Source organism: Octopus sinensis, linkage group LG13, assembly GCF_006345805.1.
Source record: "Octopus sinensis linkage group LG13, ASM634580v1, whole genome shotgun sequence".
NCBI lineage: Eukaryota > Metazoa > Mollusca > Cephalopoda > Octopoda > Octopodidae > Octopus > Octopus sinensis.
In genome coordinates, this window is record NC_043009.1 from 21,784,757 (window position 1) to 21,798,426 (window position 13,670).

The 13,670-nt window shown below is 36.3% G+C and overlaps 1 protein-coding gene across 3 annotated transcripts in view; it reads left to right on the top strand.

Annotated features, from left to right (window-relative positions):
* Positions 1-2,201: 2,201 nt before the first annotated feature.
* The window catches only part of LOC115218499 (serine/threonine-protein kinase STK11), a 73,248-nt gene continuing 61,779 nt past the window's right edge, over positions 2,202-13,670 (top strand). For 2 of the 3 annotated variants that reach the window (XM_029788357.2, XM_036508213.1), the window contains exon 1: positions 2,202-4,027. In XM_029788357.2, coding sequence (XP_029644217.2) covers positions 3,447-4,027 — 581 coding nt within the window. In that variant the 5' untranslated portion in view covers positions 2,202-3,446. The remainder of the gene's footprint in view (positions 4,028-13,670) is intronic. The other variant, XM_036508214.1, reaches the window with a different exon arrangement.

Here is a 13,670-nt window from a genome sequence, read left to right on the forward strand (position 1 = left end):
GATGACATAGTGAGTGAATATTTTATTAGATATTTATTACGAGAAAATATAAAATATCATATACTTTGAAACATTTGGTAAATTTTAATTAAAAGGAACCATAATCAGCATGCAGTCACGCCGTGGTAACCCTAATTTTACTACTATTTAGAATTACGTTATCAAATTCGTTCGTTCTTTATTTAAGACAATAGGGCGTACTTTAAGGGGAATTTGACAGCTATTTCTAGTAGACCGAGCAACTGAAAAGCGCCATAGTTCCCGACCTTTGCACGGCCAATGACACTCGACACATTTTTTTTAATGCCTTGCTCGCGATCCAGGCTTTTTGAAAGGTCTGGCAACACATTAAGCTGGTTTCAATAAATAACAAACTCAAGGCGGCGAGCTGGCAGAAACGTTAGCACTTTCGGGGTCGATAAATTATGTACCAGTTGAGTACTGGAGTCGATGTGATTGACTGTTCTCCTTCCAACAAAATCCAGGCCTTGTGTGTATAGTAGAAAGGATTAAGTAACAAACCCGTTTCCTCGCGTTCATCTCTCGGGCGTGGCTGTATGGTAAGAAATTTGTTACTCAGTCACATGGCTCCGGGGTCACTCCCACTGCATGGTACCTTGAGTAAATATTCCGGGCCGACCAATACACAAGGGAGTGCTGAAAAGATCCTGGCTTTTGGTAAAAGAAAACACAGGCGGGTCAGTTAATTATGATTTTTTTCAACATATTCCCCACTCAAATTTACACACTTATGGCTACGCTCCTTCAGTTTTTCTAAGCCCTGTTAAAAAACTCGGAAGGTTGGGCCTCTAACCAGGTCTTTTCGCTATACTTTTAAAGCCAGGAACTTTTCAGCACCCCTCGTTTATATGTATGTGTATATATATATATATATATATATATATATATATATATATATAGTAGAAATATGTTACAAAAAGAAAATATAAAATACACGTGGAAATGTAAGGGGAAAATATGAAAAATCAACGAAAATGCACATTGTAAATAAAAAAAGAAAAGGCTTTTTATGAAAGGTAACGACAGAAATATACATTTAGATGGACGGAGGTAGTAATAAAAGTCATTATTATGAGATGATTAAAAAGTCAGAAAGAAAAGCATACCATGATTTCGGCAAAGCTATTCATTGCTTTATATATATATCGAATCGGTCATTTGTTCATAAACCCAGGAAAATGCACACTCTAAATGAATCTTTGTGCAATAATATTTATATGTTTATCTCTCACCACAGCTTGACAACCAGTGTTGGCTTGTTTACGTCGTCGTAACTTGACCGTTCGGCAAAAGACACCGACAAAAATAAATACGGAGGTCGATTCATTCAACTAAACACTTCAAGGCGGTGCTGCAGCATGGTCGTAGTCCAATGACTGAAACAAATGAAAGATATACGACAAAAGGTATTTCTAATGGAGTTTTCTCTCTGAAACATCTTACATTTCTTCGTCCTCTCTTCGAGTGGTTGTAGGGTTCGAAATAAGCTTTCGCCGGTAGAGTCAATTTGATTTCTTATTTCCCGCCACTAATATCGTTGACACCTTGATTTTCTCATAAGTGGTAAAGGTAGGGCGGCTTCCTACTACAAGAAAAAAGCTTTTGAAGATTGAAAATCGGGCTGATTGTTGACTAAAATTAAGATATTTTAAAAACTTTGTGCAATACCACGATAACAGGATTACATAGATTCAAATTCTGTCATATTTTCTCATTTATAAAGAGGGACGGCGAGTTAGCAGAATCGTTACCGCGCCGGACAACACTGCTTAGCGGCATTTCTACCGGCTTTTCGTCGTCGAGGTCGTCTTTGCCTTTTGGGATTGGTAAAATAAGTACCAGTTCAGCACCGGTTTCGAGGTAATTGTCTCGACCCCTCCCACAAAATTTCAGACCCAATACTTGTAATTGAAAGAATTAAGCGGGGAGGGCAAGCAATTTTACTAATTTGTTCTTAGAGGAGGGTAAGGAACATTCAATTTCACTTGCATTTCAGTTGTATATGGGATGGGGTGGGGGTATGGAAAGCGGACGCCTCGCATTTATGAGCTTGAAAATCACTGGGATACATCCTTAGGTGTTCCCTCATTAAATGTAAATGTTTTCAACCGAAGTTGGGTAAAAAGAAAAAACCCTAATTGAATTAATATTGAGTTGTCTCCCTTGTACTTTTTTCATCACGTGAACGTTGCTGGCCTCACTTTGGTATTGTGTTGAAAACATGGCGTCGGAGATGTGTTTTAAGCAAATGCCGACTGTTCCTTTTGTTGTAACGCTACCACCGACTCCTGCCACAACCATATCTATGCATCTTGTTAAGTATTTACCACCAGTGAAACCACTTTTCTCTCCTCAAACAGTAGTATCTTCTTTGTTAAATGTTTCGTTGACTACCGCAGCAATTCTCACCTGTGTCGTTTCCTTCTATTACGCTGTCGCCGCCACCGATGTCATCACTACTCCTGCCACCATCACCGGTCAACATTGAAAAGGGACAACATCCAAATATATAATACATACATACTTATATAGATATATATCCTCCATCCATCTATCTGTTTACCACAGCAGAAATTAAACACATACATGCTCTCTTCTACTGATGTCTATCATATGCGCTACTGGTGTACACACTCTGATAGTATCTCACCCGTAACAATTTAAGTAATAATACACATACATATAAAACACACACAAATATATATTTGGGTGCCCCTAAATATATATATATATATATATATATATGCACAAAATATGATATATTTGTATATTGCACTGTCTGTATAAATATATATATATTTATATTGGTTACAAGCTCTCTTCTCACTTAATAACTTGAGTAAAAATATTTGGTTGCACTTCTTAATTTAAATAACTTTAAACTGAAAAAAAAAAGGAAACAGCGTAACTGTTTTTATCTTTCTCGCTCCAATTCACTGTTATATCTTCATTGTTATTACTTTTTTCTATTATTTATTATCCATTCTCCTCCCTTTTCTTTATCACATCTGGAAAGTTCCTTGTTAAAGATTCTTTTTCATTCCCTTAAACAAACAAACAAAAAAACTGCCTCAAGGTAAATTATTCCTTGCCTGCGGAAACTTCTAAATAAAGCGAAAGTTTTGTTTTCCAACCGAAAGCAGCATTCATCCCACCTTTTTATTTTATATTTATATTTGTAGGCGCATGGAAGCGTTTGTCATGTAATTTTTTTTTTAATCTGCTTTCAATCATTGAATTTGTTCGTGTTGTTATTGTTTTCTTGAAGAAAACAAACAAGGGATAAGAAAATCAGTGTATACCTGATAATAACCAAAAGGGGGAAAATACAAAATTATCAAAATTAAATCAACAAGCAGTTTGTTGTTAATACTGCAAGTGATAAACAATTGAAGTCAGTATTTCACTGATAAAAACGATCAAACATGGATCAAGTAAATGAACTCTCAACCCAACCTGACGATAGAGATGAGGGAGGACTCGGTCAGGGAGACGTGTCTCCTCTGGACAGAGAAGCTCACTGTGGGGGCGACGACGACGAAGAAGAGAGTGAACTTGGAACCACACACTGTGGCTTGTCACAGGACTATGGAGAAGACCGCGGAGACGAAGAACACGACAATTATGAAGAGGATTATCGTCGTTGCAATGAAGATGGTTTAGACGAATTCGAGTACGATCAGAAAATGGCCTCGATGCGTCGAGAATTCGAAGAAGCTGACCAAGAGTCCAGCTACTATCAGCCTGGTCACTTGGACTTCATTAACGACGATGAACCGCTGTCATCAGCACTCATCTTCCGACGTGTTGATTCCGACCAAATTGTGTACCGTCGCCGTCGGGCGAAGCACGTCGGCAAGTATTTGATGGGTGATGTTCTGGGAGAGGGCTCTTATGGTAAGGTGAAAGAGGTGTTGGACACTGAAAACCTTTGTCGGAGGGCTGTTAAAATCCTCAAGAAGAAAAAACTTCGGAAGATACCCAGTGGAATTAAGAATGTTAAAAGGTCGGTATACAATTCTATTTGTATTTATGTGTATTATGCATGTACTTCTGTAAAGTATGTAGGTATTTATACATTTATATATTCGGTCTACCCTTGTAAACAAGTCATATTTGGATTTAGGGAATTACTCAAGTGTGTATATGGCAGACGCCATAAAGTTATAAGTGGGGCTAATGCAGTTTCGCAGCCACGTTATAGTGTAAGCTCTATGCGGCCGGGTTCACTTTCTCTTCAATTTCCATTTCTGGTTATAATTCTTTCATTTATCAATGCCGTCTTGAAGAGGTATCGCCTTCGCATTTCCACCTTACCATTCCACATTTCTACCTGCGCACTAAAGCCCTTTTACATATAGGCTAAATCACTTTCCATCGTGGAAATGCTGAAAGAAGTTGACTTGATAAGCATGCATGTAACAAATAAATTTTAAAAGAAAAAAAAAGTATATAACTCCCCCCACAACAATTTATGTATGTTTGATGCTAAATATTTGACCTACCACCAAAAGAAAAAGAAGCCCCAAGTTTAAGATATTTATTTATTGTCCTCTGTAATTCATTTTTTTGAATTATTTTGACATGCTGGACAAAATTTTTTACATATTAAACAAAATATGTATATTCCTAAGGTTCAAAGCCAGATGAAAATCCTTTATTTCAAAAAATGTTTGTTATTGTTCAACTGGCTTATTTATATACCTTTAACCTCTTACTGGTATTGTTACATTGTGTATTGTGTAGATGGCTAGGCCCAAGGAAGCAGTAAACATGAAACTTCGTTTTTACTCGCCCCCTTTTGGGCCTTACACAATTCTGGGGGTCTGTTTGGTGTTTGTTATATTGTTACTTGTGGACAGCTTTATTTTGAATTTGTTTATCCTGAGAAGTGTGTGTCATTGCTTTATCTAGTAAAATGAGAGCTTTTTAACCCCAGGAAATTATATTCTTGTCTTTTTTCTCTGTCTCACACACACACAAAGCAAACTGTTGAGAATTGTCAGAGACAACGAATTTAGAGTAAAAGATTTTAATATCGAATCGATCTCTGGTGTTCGATCTGTTCTTAAATGGCAGCAGAGCGAGTGAAGCAGAGAAGTTACAGCTTTGCAGTTGGTAAAGTGTTAAAGTGATCGAGGGTTTATTAGTAAGGTTAGACTAGCAAGATTAACTCGGTTTTAAATCAGAATGAATTGGGGTTTTTTTTTAATCGACACTTTATCATTTAAGCGCGGATTTTTTTTTTCTTTAAACTTGTAACTTAAAAAAAAATATATATATTAAAAATATATATTAAGCATTTAAAAAAAAGAAACGGTCGTTGGATTTCTCTTCTGAACATTAGGCATTCAGAATTTTTTTTTCTTAAATGTTAAAGGAGCTGGCGTGGCTGTGTGGTAAGAACCCGACCACAGGGTTTGGGGTTCAGCCCCACTGCATGACACTTTGTCTTCTGCTATAGCCCCGAGCTTTATTAGTGGATTTGGTAGACGAAAACGTGAAAGAAGCCCGTCGTGTGTGTGTGTATGTATATATATATATATACACACACACATACCATTATTATGGAGCTGTAAGCGCAGCATGGTTGGGTAGTGAAGGAGTTCACTTTGCAACAATAAGGTCCTGGGTTCATTCTTACTGCTTGGCATTTTAGGGTAAATGTTGCCTTCTGTGACCTTGGATACACCCATACCTTGTAAGTAAAGCAGGATGGATGGAAAAACAGAAGCCTGTTGGGTGGATGGTTCCTATAATTCTATAGGTTAAGCCTCGTATTCATTGTCACACTGATTCACCTGATAATTACGTCAAAGGTGTGTATGGCTTTGGAATGCTCAACCATTTACGCGTTTATTCAGGTGCAGGTTATTCACTTCATTGAATGACTGACTCCTCATCGTCGAATGGAGATCCACCAGCATCACAATGCAGAGCTATAAAATTCAACAATATTTGTTTGTGTTGTTCGTTTCTCCTTTTCACCTGACTGTGAGAGAATTATCACAATTATTTCACTGTTCAGTAATAAATAGTTAGATCTGAAGAAAGAGGTGATGGAGGCATCAGAAACAAGTAATTTGATATAGAGCTAAACAACGATAGGAAAATCTGATGGTGTCCTTATCTAATAATAATGTTCTAAAAAGTATTAATGAGGACCAGAGCTGGATTAAGATCTTTGTAAGTCTCTGGCTGCAGGTATTATGAAGCTCCTAGTGTTGGAGGTCCCTAGGTAATATTGACAAGGATCCTGAAACTTAGTGTCACCTTCCTAAAAAAAAAGCCCTGATCAGTTAGATAATCAGCTGACGTTTAAAAGGATAAAGCATCTTTCTGAGTCATAGACTCATAAGACCAGTTTTCTGGTTTCTGTCGTGTATATATTCCCCCTGGATAGGATGCCAGTTCGTCACAGGATTACGCACTTTTGCCAGCTTAATGGACTGGAGCAACATGAAATAAAGTGTTTTGCTCAAGAACACAATGCATTGCCTCTCCCAATATTAAGTAAACTTTTGATAGATTTCTGCCTCTTCTGGTTTTTACCCTCCCCTTATTTCCCTCTGAGTCATGGTGAAGAATTTATTTACAATAGAGATATGTAATCTTTTAGTTAAAATCCATTTGACTTGGTTAGGCACCAATGGGAAAAACACAAAGGGCTCTTAAGCTTTGATCTAAAGAAAGAAAATGCTATTTCTGAAGTGTCTTTGCATGTTCTTACAGAACATCATAAGCAACATCAACTAACTTATTTGTCCTTCATTACTAACTAAATTCACCCTAACCGCATAATGTTTTTCCTTTTCTTTTCAATATTACCTTGGAACCATTGTCTTATTGTTATCAAAATACTACTTCAGCTAGCAGTACTTACCTATGACTGGCTTCTTAACATAGCACTACTCTGGTTCAATGTTTCTTTCTTTCTTTCTTCCTTTTTGTTGTTATTTATTTATTGATTATTATTATTATTATTGTCATTCCCCTCTCCCCCCTCATTCTAAGCTGCTTCTTTTAGTAAGGTAGTTCTTGAGTGTACTTTTAGCTGTCGTTTTGTGTACATGCATGTGATAAGAAAACTTGTGGTATGCGAGCTGTTCTTCTTTGGTGTCTTACTAATTAGTGAATTTACTGTTTGTTTAAGTAGAAAGGTCACTGACACAGTAAGGAAATTATTTGCTTATGATTTATATGCTGTAGAAATAATTATCCCTGTTCTGATTCATATACCATTGCTTGTAACCGGGTCATAACTTTTATGTCTTGTGTGTGTGTGTATATATATAATATATATATATATACATATATATAATGTGTGTGGTTAAGAAGCTTGCATTCAAACCATGTGGTATCTGGTTCAATCTTGCTGCATGGCACTTTGGGCAAGTTTCTTCTATAATGGTCCCTTGACAACCAAAAAAAGATGTTTTGAGTTAAATTTGGTTTATTTCCTAACATTAACAACCTTGTATTAATTTGATATTAGCAAAATATTATTGGTCACACATACGTAGTGTATGTGTTTTGTTTAAACATTCATTTGCTGCTGGATAACATTCAGGGAAGGGTCCCTACACAACGCTGAGTGTTAAAGAACCGAGTAGGTGAGACAATTTGCCCCTAAATGATCGAGAATGGTAGATATCAAAATTTCGCTTTCATTGTGTCTTATCAAAACCATGTATTCAGATCACCTTGGAATAAAGTGAATTGCTGGTCTGGGGCTCTTGTGCAAATAGAGAGAAGTCTGTTTACTGCCCACTCGGTGTCACGTCAGGAGCTTTCCTTGCATGCTATCCTGCAGCATATTGCATGGCACTTCGGGCAAGTGTCTTCTACTATAGCCTTGGGCCAACCAAAGCCTTGTGAATTAATTTGATAGAGGAAACTGAAAGAAGCCCATTGTGTGTGTGTGTATATATATATATAGTCAATTCAAATAAAGAATTCTGATGAAAATAACGGACGTGAGGCTGTGCACAAGAAATGTTCTAGCTTGACACTCAGTGAAAGGCAGGAGTTCGACGTTTCAGGTATAGCTCTTCATCAGAAAGGAGAAAGGGAAAGGTTCAAAGATGGAGAAGAAATTGCCAATGGCACACGTGTAGTTACATTGCTGAAGTATGTGTGTGTGTGTGATCCCATCATCACTTGACAACTGTTGTTGGTGTGTTTACATCCCCATAACTTAGTGGTTCAACAAATGAGACTGATAGAATAAGTACTAGACTTATAAATAAGTCTTGGGGTTGATTTGTTAGACTAAAACCCTTCAAGGCGGTGCTCCAGCATGGCCACAGTGGAATGACTGACACAAAAGATTACTAGAAGTGCTTTTATTTTATTTGTTTCAGTCATTTGACTGCAGCCATGCTGGAGAACCATCTTTAGTCAAGCAAATTCACCCCAAGACTTATTCTTTATAAGCCTAGTACTTATTCTATCGGTCTCTTTTGCCAAACCGCTAAGTTACGGGAACGTAAACACCAGCAATGGTGGTGGGGGACAAACACACACATATTATATGACAGGCTTCTTCCTGTTTCCATCTACCAAATCCACTCACAAGGCTTTGGTTGGCCCAAGGCTATAGAAGAGACTTTCCCAAGGTGCCACGCAATGGGACTGAACCCGGGACCATGTAGTTGGTAAGCCACTTACTTACCACACAGCCACTCTTGTGCTAATGTTCATAATTTAGTTTTAATATTAGCATTTTTAAAACCAACATAAAGAAAATCAATTTGCAGTTAATTTTTTTTTTTACAGCTTTAGATATATTTTTATAGATAGAATGGATGTAATAAGTAAAAAACAAAAAAAATATTTGACGAAAGTTATATATTCTGGTATGAAGATGTATAATAGTAAGTTTATTTTCAATGTTATGAGTCATGTGATTAAAATGTCGCAGAAAAGAATTGCAAGACAGATTCTTCAATATATGTAATCTGGCAGGAGACCTTGGGGTCGACCAAGAATGAGACAGTTGGATAATATCCGTTGTGTCAGTCGGTCATACTGGGGGATCCAGCTGGAAAGTGTAATGATGGTTGCTTCTGACAGGTCTCTACTCCAACAACCCTCTCAGGAATAGTATGAGAAGAAAATGAATGAATGGAGGAGTCTTTGAAGGACTACATGTTGCTAGTACATTCCATGCCAAAAATGGAACTAGTCCTCCAAATAACTGACACAGATCTTGACTACTCATTTATTCAACCCATACCAGCATGGAAAATGAACAAAAATAATTTGCTTGGGGTTAAAAGTGCAGAGCTTACAGTCTCAATCGGGCACTAGTCAATTTTTTCTCTAGTTTACCCAAAAGCAGTTCTAGCAGGGTTTAAACTGAAGGACATGATCAGACATTCTGATAGATTTGTCTAAGCCAGTTTAACCCTTTTCCATACCAGCCTGTCCCACAAACCACCCTTGGTTCTGTGATACAAACTTCTGTTCTAAAGGTATCTATATTTAAACATTCCATCAGAATATCATACTTATGTTCCAAACACCAGCTTGACACATCTGCCATATGCACCACTGGTGGTACATTTTCATAATTTGAGGAAATATTTTATTTTCTATCTTTGACATGGTTTCAAGGATATTTAAATGACATGAGTAGTAAATATTAAGCTTTAGCCCTTTTGTTATTATATTTCTGTTGAGATGCTCTGTGTTTCTTTCATTTAACTTTAAATATAACAAAGAATTTAGTAAAATAACTTAGTTATCATGAAGCTAGTGATAGGAACATAATGACTAAGGTTTGGAAGATTTTAATTCAGAACTTTTGAAAACAAGACAGTCGTACTACAGAGCCAGAGGCGGTTTCAGGCAGGTTGGTATCAAAAGGGTTGATATGAAATATTGTAAAAATGCAAAAAAGAAAATTACATTTCCTTGTAATTAAATAGTATGCAGTGTGACTGAAAATATGTGGCATCAAGTTCCAATAACAGGCCATGATGCTTAATGTGTTAATAATGACAAGTATAGTTTATTAAATTCTTCATTATTTTCAAAATTAATTGAAACAAAAGCAGTTTATTTTCATGGAAATATGGTAACAACAGGGTTAATATTGACAGTTTTGTTTCTACTGAAAGTTTCATTATTTTCCAAATGAATTGAAACAGTATATTTCAACAAAAATATGATATCAAAAGGGTTAATAATGACATTTATTTTACTAAAATTTTTCATTATTTTCAAAATGAATTCAAACTAAGGGAGTGTGTGTTTCAATATAAACATAGTAACAACAAAAAGGTTGATAATGACATTTTCTAAATTCTTCATTATTTTCAGGATTAATTTCAACAGGAATATGGTAATAAAAGGGTTAACTTCCAATGCCTAAGCTGTGTTTCAGTAGTATTTAGTCTTCTATAAAGTAAACCTCAGTAAAATTTGAACCACACAACTAGATAAGCTCTGAACATGTTATTGACAAGTATCAGATTTTAAGACTGAATCAAGTTTGGATTTTATGTATTGCATTATTATATACCTTTTATTTATTTCAATCATTGGACTGTAGGTATACTCAGCGGCACTTTGAAGGGCTTAGTAAAACAAATTGACCCCGGTATTTATTTTCTTTTTAAAGTTTGGCTTTTATGCTATCAGCTTCTTTTGCTGAACCACTAAGTTACAGGAACATAAACAAACAACACCAGTTGTCATACAGTGAGTGGGGTTAGAGAACAAACACATGCACACATGGATTTGTGTGTCTGTACACACACACATAACAGGTTTCCACACAGTTTCTTTCTACCAAAATCACTCACAAGGCAATGATTCACTTATGGCTATAGTAGATATTTGGCCAAGGTGCTACACTGTAGAGCTGAACCCGAAACCATGTGGTTGTGAGCTCCTTAACCACATAGTCATGCCTTAAGTTAATCAAAGCTATACATTTGTATGTGTGAGGGTAAGAGAATATGTAGTCCATTAAACTGAACTCTAGTACGTCTGGTCTTTGATTTATTGTGGGTTAGGGATAAAGAAGTGCTAAAATTCTGGTTTACCCTTGTGCATTAAAAGCAGAATCATAGTGCAAAAGTTATCTTTTTGTGTAAATTTTATTTAAAAATGTGTAGGCATTTTATGCTCACAAAGTTGAATTGTTTGTTTAGAATCTTACATACATTGATTAGCACTTAGTATTTGTGTGTCACATCATCTTATAATAATTCTGCTTGTCATTCCATTACTTATCCCGTTGGTAACACTTTCACATGATTAAAGAAAGAGAGGGAGAAAGAAGCGTCCATGACGTGATGTAGAGGAAATGTAATTGTAGCGCTTTCATGTGCTTAGTTGAAGGGAAAGAAAGGAGACAGATAAAGAGGAGAGAAAAAGAGGATAAAGCAAAGAGGGAGAGAAAAAAGCAGAGAAGTATCCATGACATGAGGTAGGGGGAATGTAATATTTATTACATGGTTGAAGTTAGTTGAAGGTAAAGACAGAGGAGAAGAGCTTAATATATAATTTTAGCAGAAGGGTGATGTTCTGATGGTGAGGTTAAAGAAAGGTAGAGAGAGAGATGATGACGACAGTTGTGGAGGTGGCAGGGATGATTGGATAGTGAAAAATGTCATTTTGTTATTGAAGTAAGTTTTTTATATCACCTGTCACTTAATGCATGTGCATAAGTGCAATTCCATGAAATATTCATGCTCATTTACGTGGCAGATATATGCAATTTAACTAAAGGTTGTTTCATATGTATGGGATTTTTATGAGTTCTGTGTATTAAGTCTATAAAATTGAGCATAAAGTATATAAAGTGCATTAAGTAATCATTGAATTCCAATTTCTTTCACTTTTCAATGAGTAGCGGATGAGTGATTATCTTTCCATACAGACTCAACACAGGCAACACTTTCAGGTTTTTTGCATAAAGTTTTCAGGAATAACCCAATAGGTTTACCATTAATTCCATGAAATATTCCCAGGTCCTGCTAGTCATCATCATTGTTTTAACATCCACTTTTCCATGCTTGCACAGCTGAGATGGAATTTGCTTTGGCAGACTCTCTATAGCCCAGTGCCATTCCGGTGGTCAACCCTCACCTGTTTCCAAGCAAGGCTATATTTCCTTATGACCTGGCATGTTTTTACAGACTTTTGGAAATGGACACCACTTGTATGACAGTGACACTCATTTACAACTATTGCATAACGTCAAGTAAAGTAGGCACTAGAGCATGCACGCACACACATGGTAGGCTTTTTTCAGTTTCCATCTACCAAATCTGCCCACAAGGTTTTATGTTAGGTGCTATAATAGAAGATATTTGCTCAAGGTGCCACTTTGAGGGAGTGAACCTGAAACCATGTCATTGGGAGGCAAACTTCTTCACTGCACAGCCATGCCTATGTGTGAGGGTATATATACACACATGATTGTGCCATGTACACACTCTTGAGTCTAACAGAAAATCAAAATTCAATTGCATTGTTTTTTGTTTTCTTCCCCTTTTCTCCCTCCCCATTGCTATAAATAGTATTAACCTTTTCAAAATCTACTTTTGCATTGCACAGTTTACATCACAAACTTATTCTGCCTAAAAAGCATGATGGGAATTTGGCACAATAATAATGGGAGAAACAACTGGCCTAGATACTTTGTTAACCTAGCTTGGTATCTCATGTTTCTGTCTTGGTTCTTGCTGGAATCAAAGCTGCAGGGTGAAGTTAATGGAATTGGTAATTATAGCTAGTGTGACTTGAGGGTGATAACAAGGACGTTGCAACTTGCGGCAAGACAGATTGATAATATTCTTTCAGTGAACAATTCCAAGAAGGAAAACGTTGTGCAGTTAGTTATTGTTTAGCCACAGGTGAACCCCAATTGAGCAGACCTATGATCAAGGGCATTTCAGATGTGACCACCCTGTCTTTCTTTTTCATACATGTTGGAGACACTGAACCACATAATCCAACATTTTTTTTTTTTTTAAGATGGTGTGATGTGATTTGAGGGAGATCTGACTGCAACTTCTAACAGGTTGAGTTACCATGTAGATACTCCCTTACTGAATTATCATATATCATAGTTTTTCTTAATTATAGGTTTGCTCTATGACCAAAGGTGTCCCAGTGGTACTTTCTTATTTTTGACTTCCAATTTGATTTTTACTAAAGAAACTAGAAGGCAAAAATGTAAAAATAATTGTTTTGGACAAAAATTCTTTCACAAGAAGAAACAATCACGCAGTTTCTTGCCTTGTTCTTTCTCCATAAGATTGTGATAGCTATTCCAAAAAACCTACTGATAAATTATATAATGGAATGTAATAGTTTATCTGCTAATCTTTTAGTAAATAAAAAATTGTCAATAACAGGAAAGTACTGTTCTAGCTATGACCATTCCATTTTTTTTTTTTTTTGGTAGGCAAAAATGTATCTAAGACTACAAAATTGAATGTGAGTTTTTTTAAAAGGAGTTTTTGCTGCTATTTCTAGCAGATTGAGTGACCACACAACAGTTTACTTCTTAGCTCAAGCTGGTGCATTGAATTGGATGGCAGCAGTATACAGTCAGCAACATCGAGGAATAATTGGTTTAGTCCCAAGTCATCCTTGACTGAACAGGCCTATAGTCAAAAGCATCCTGT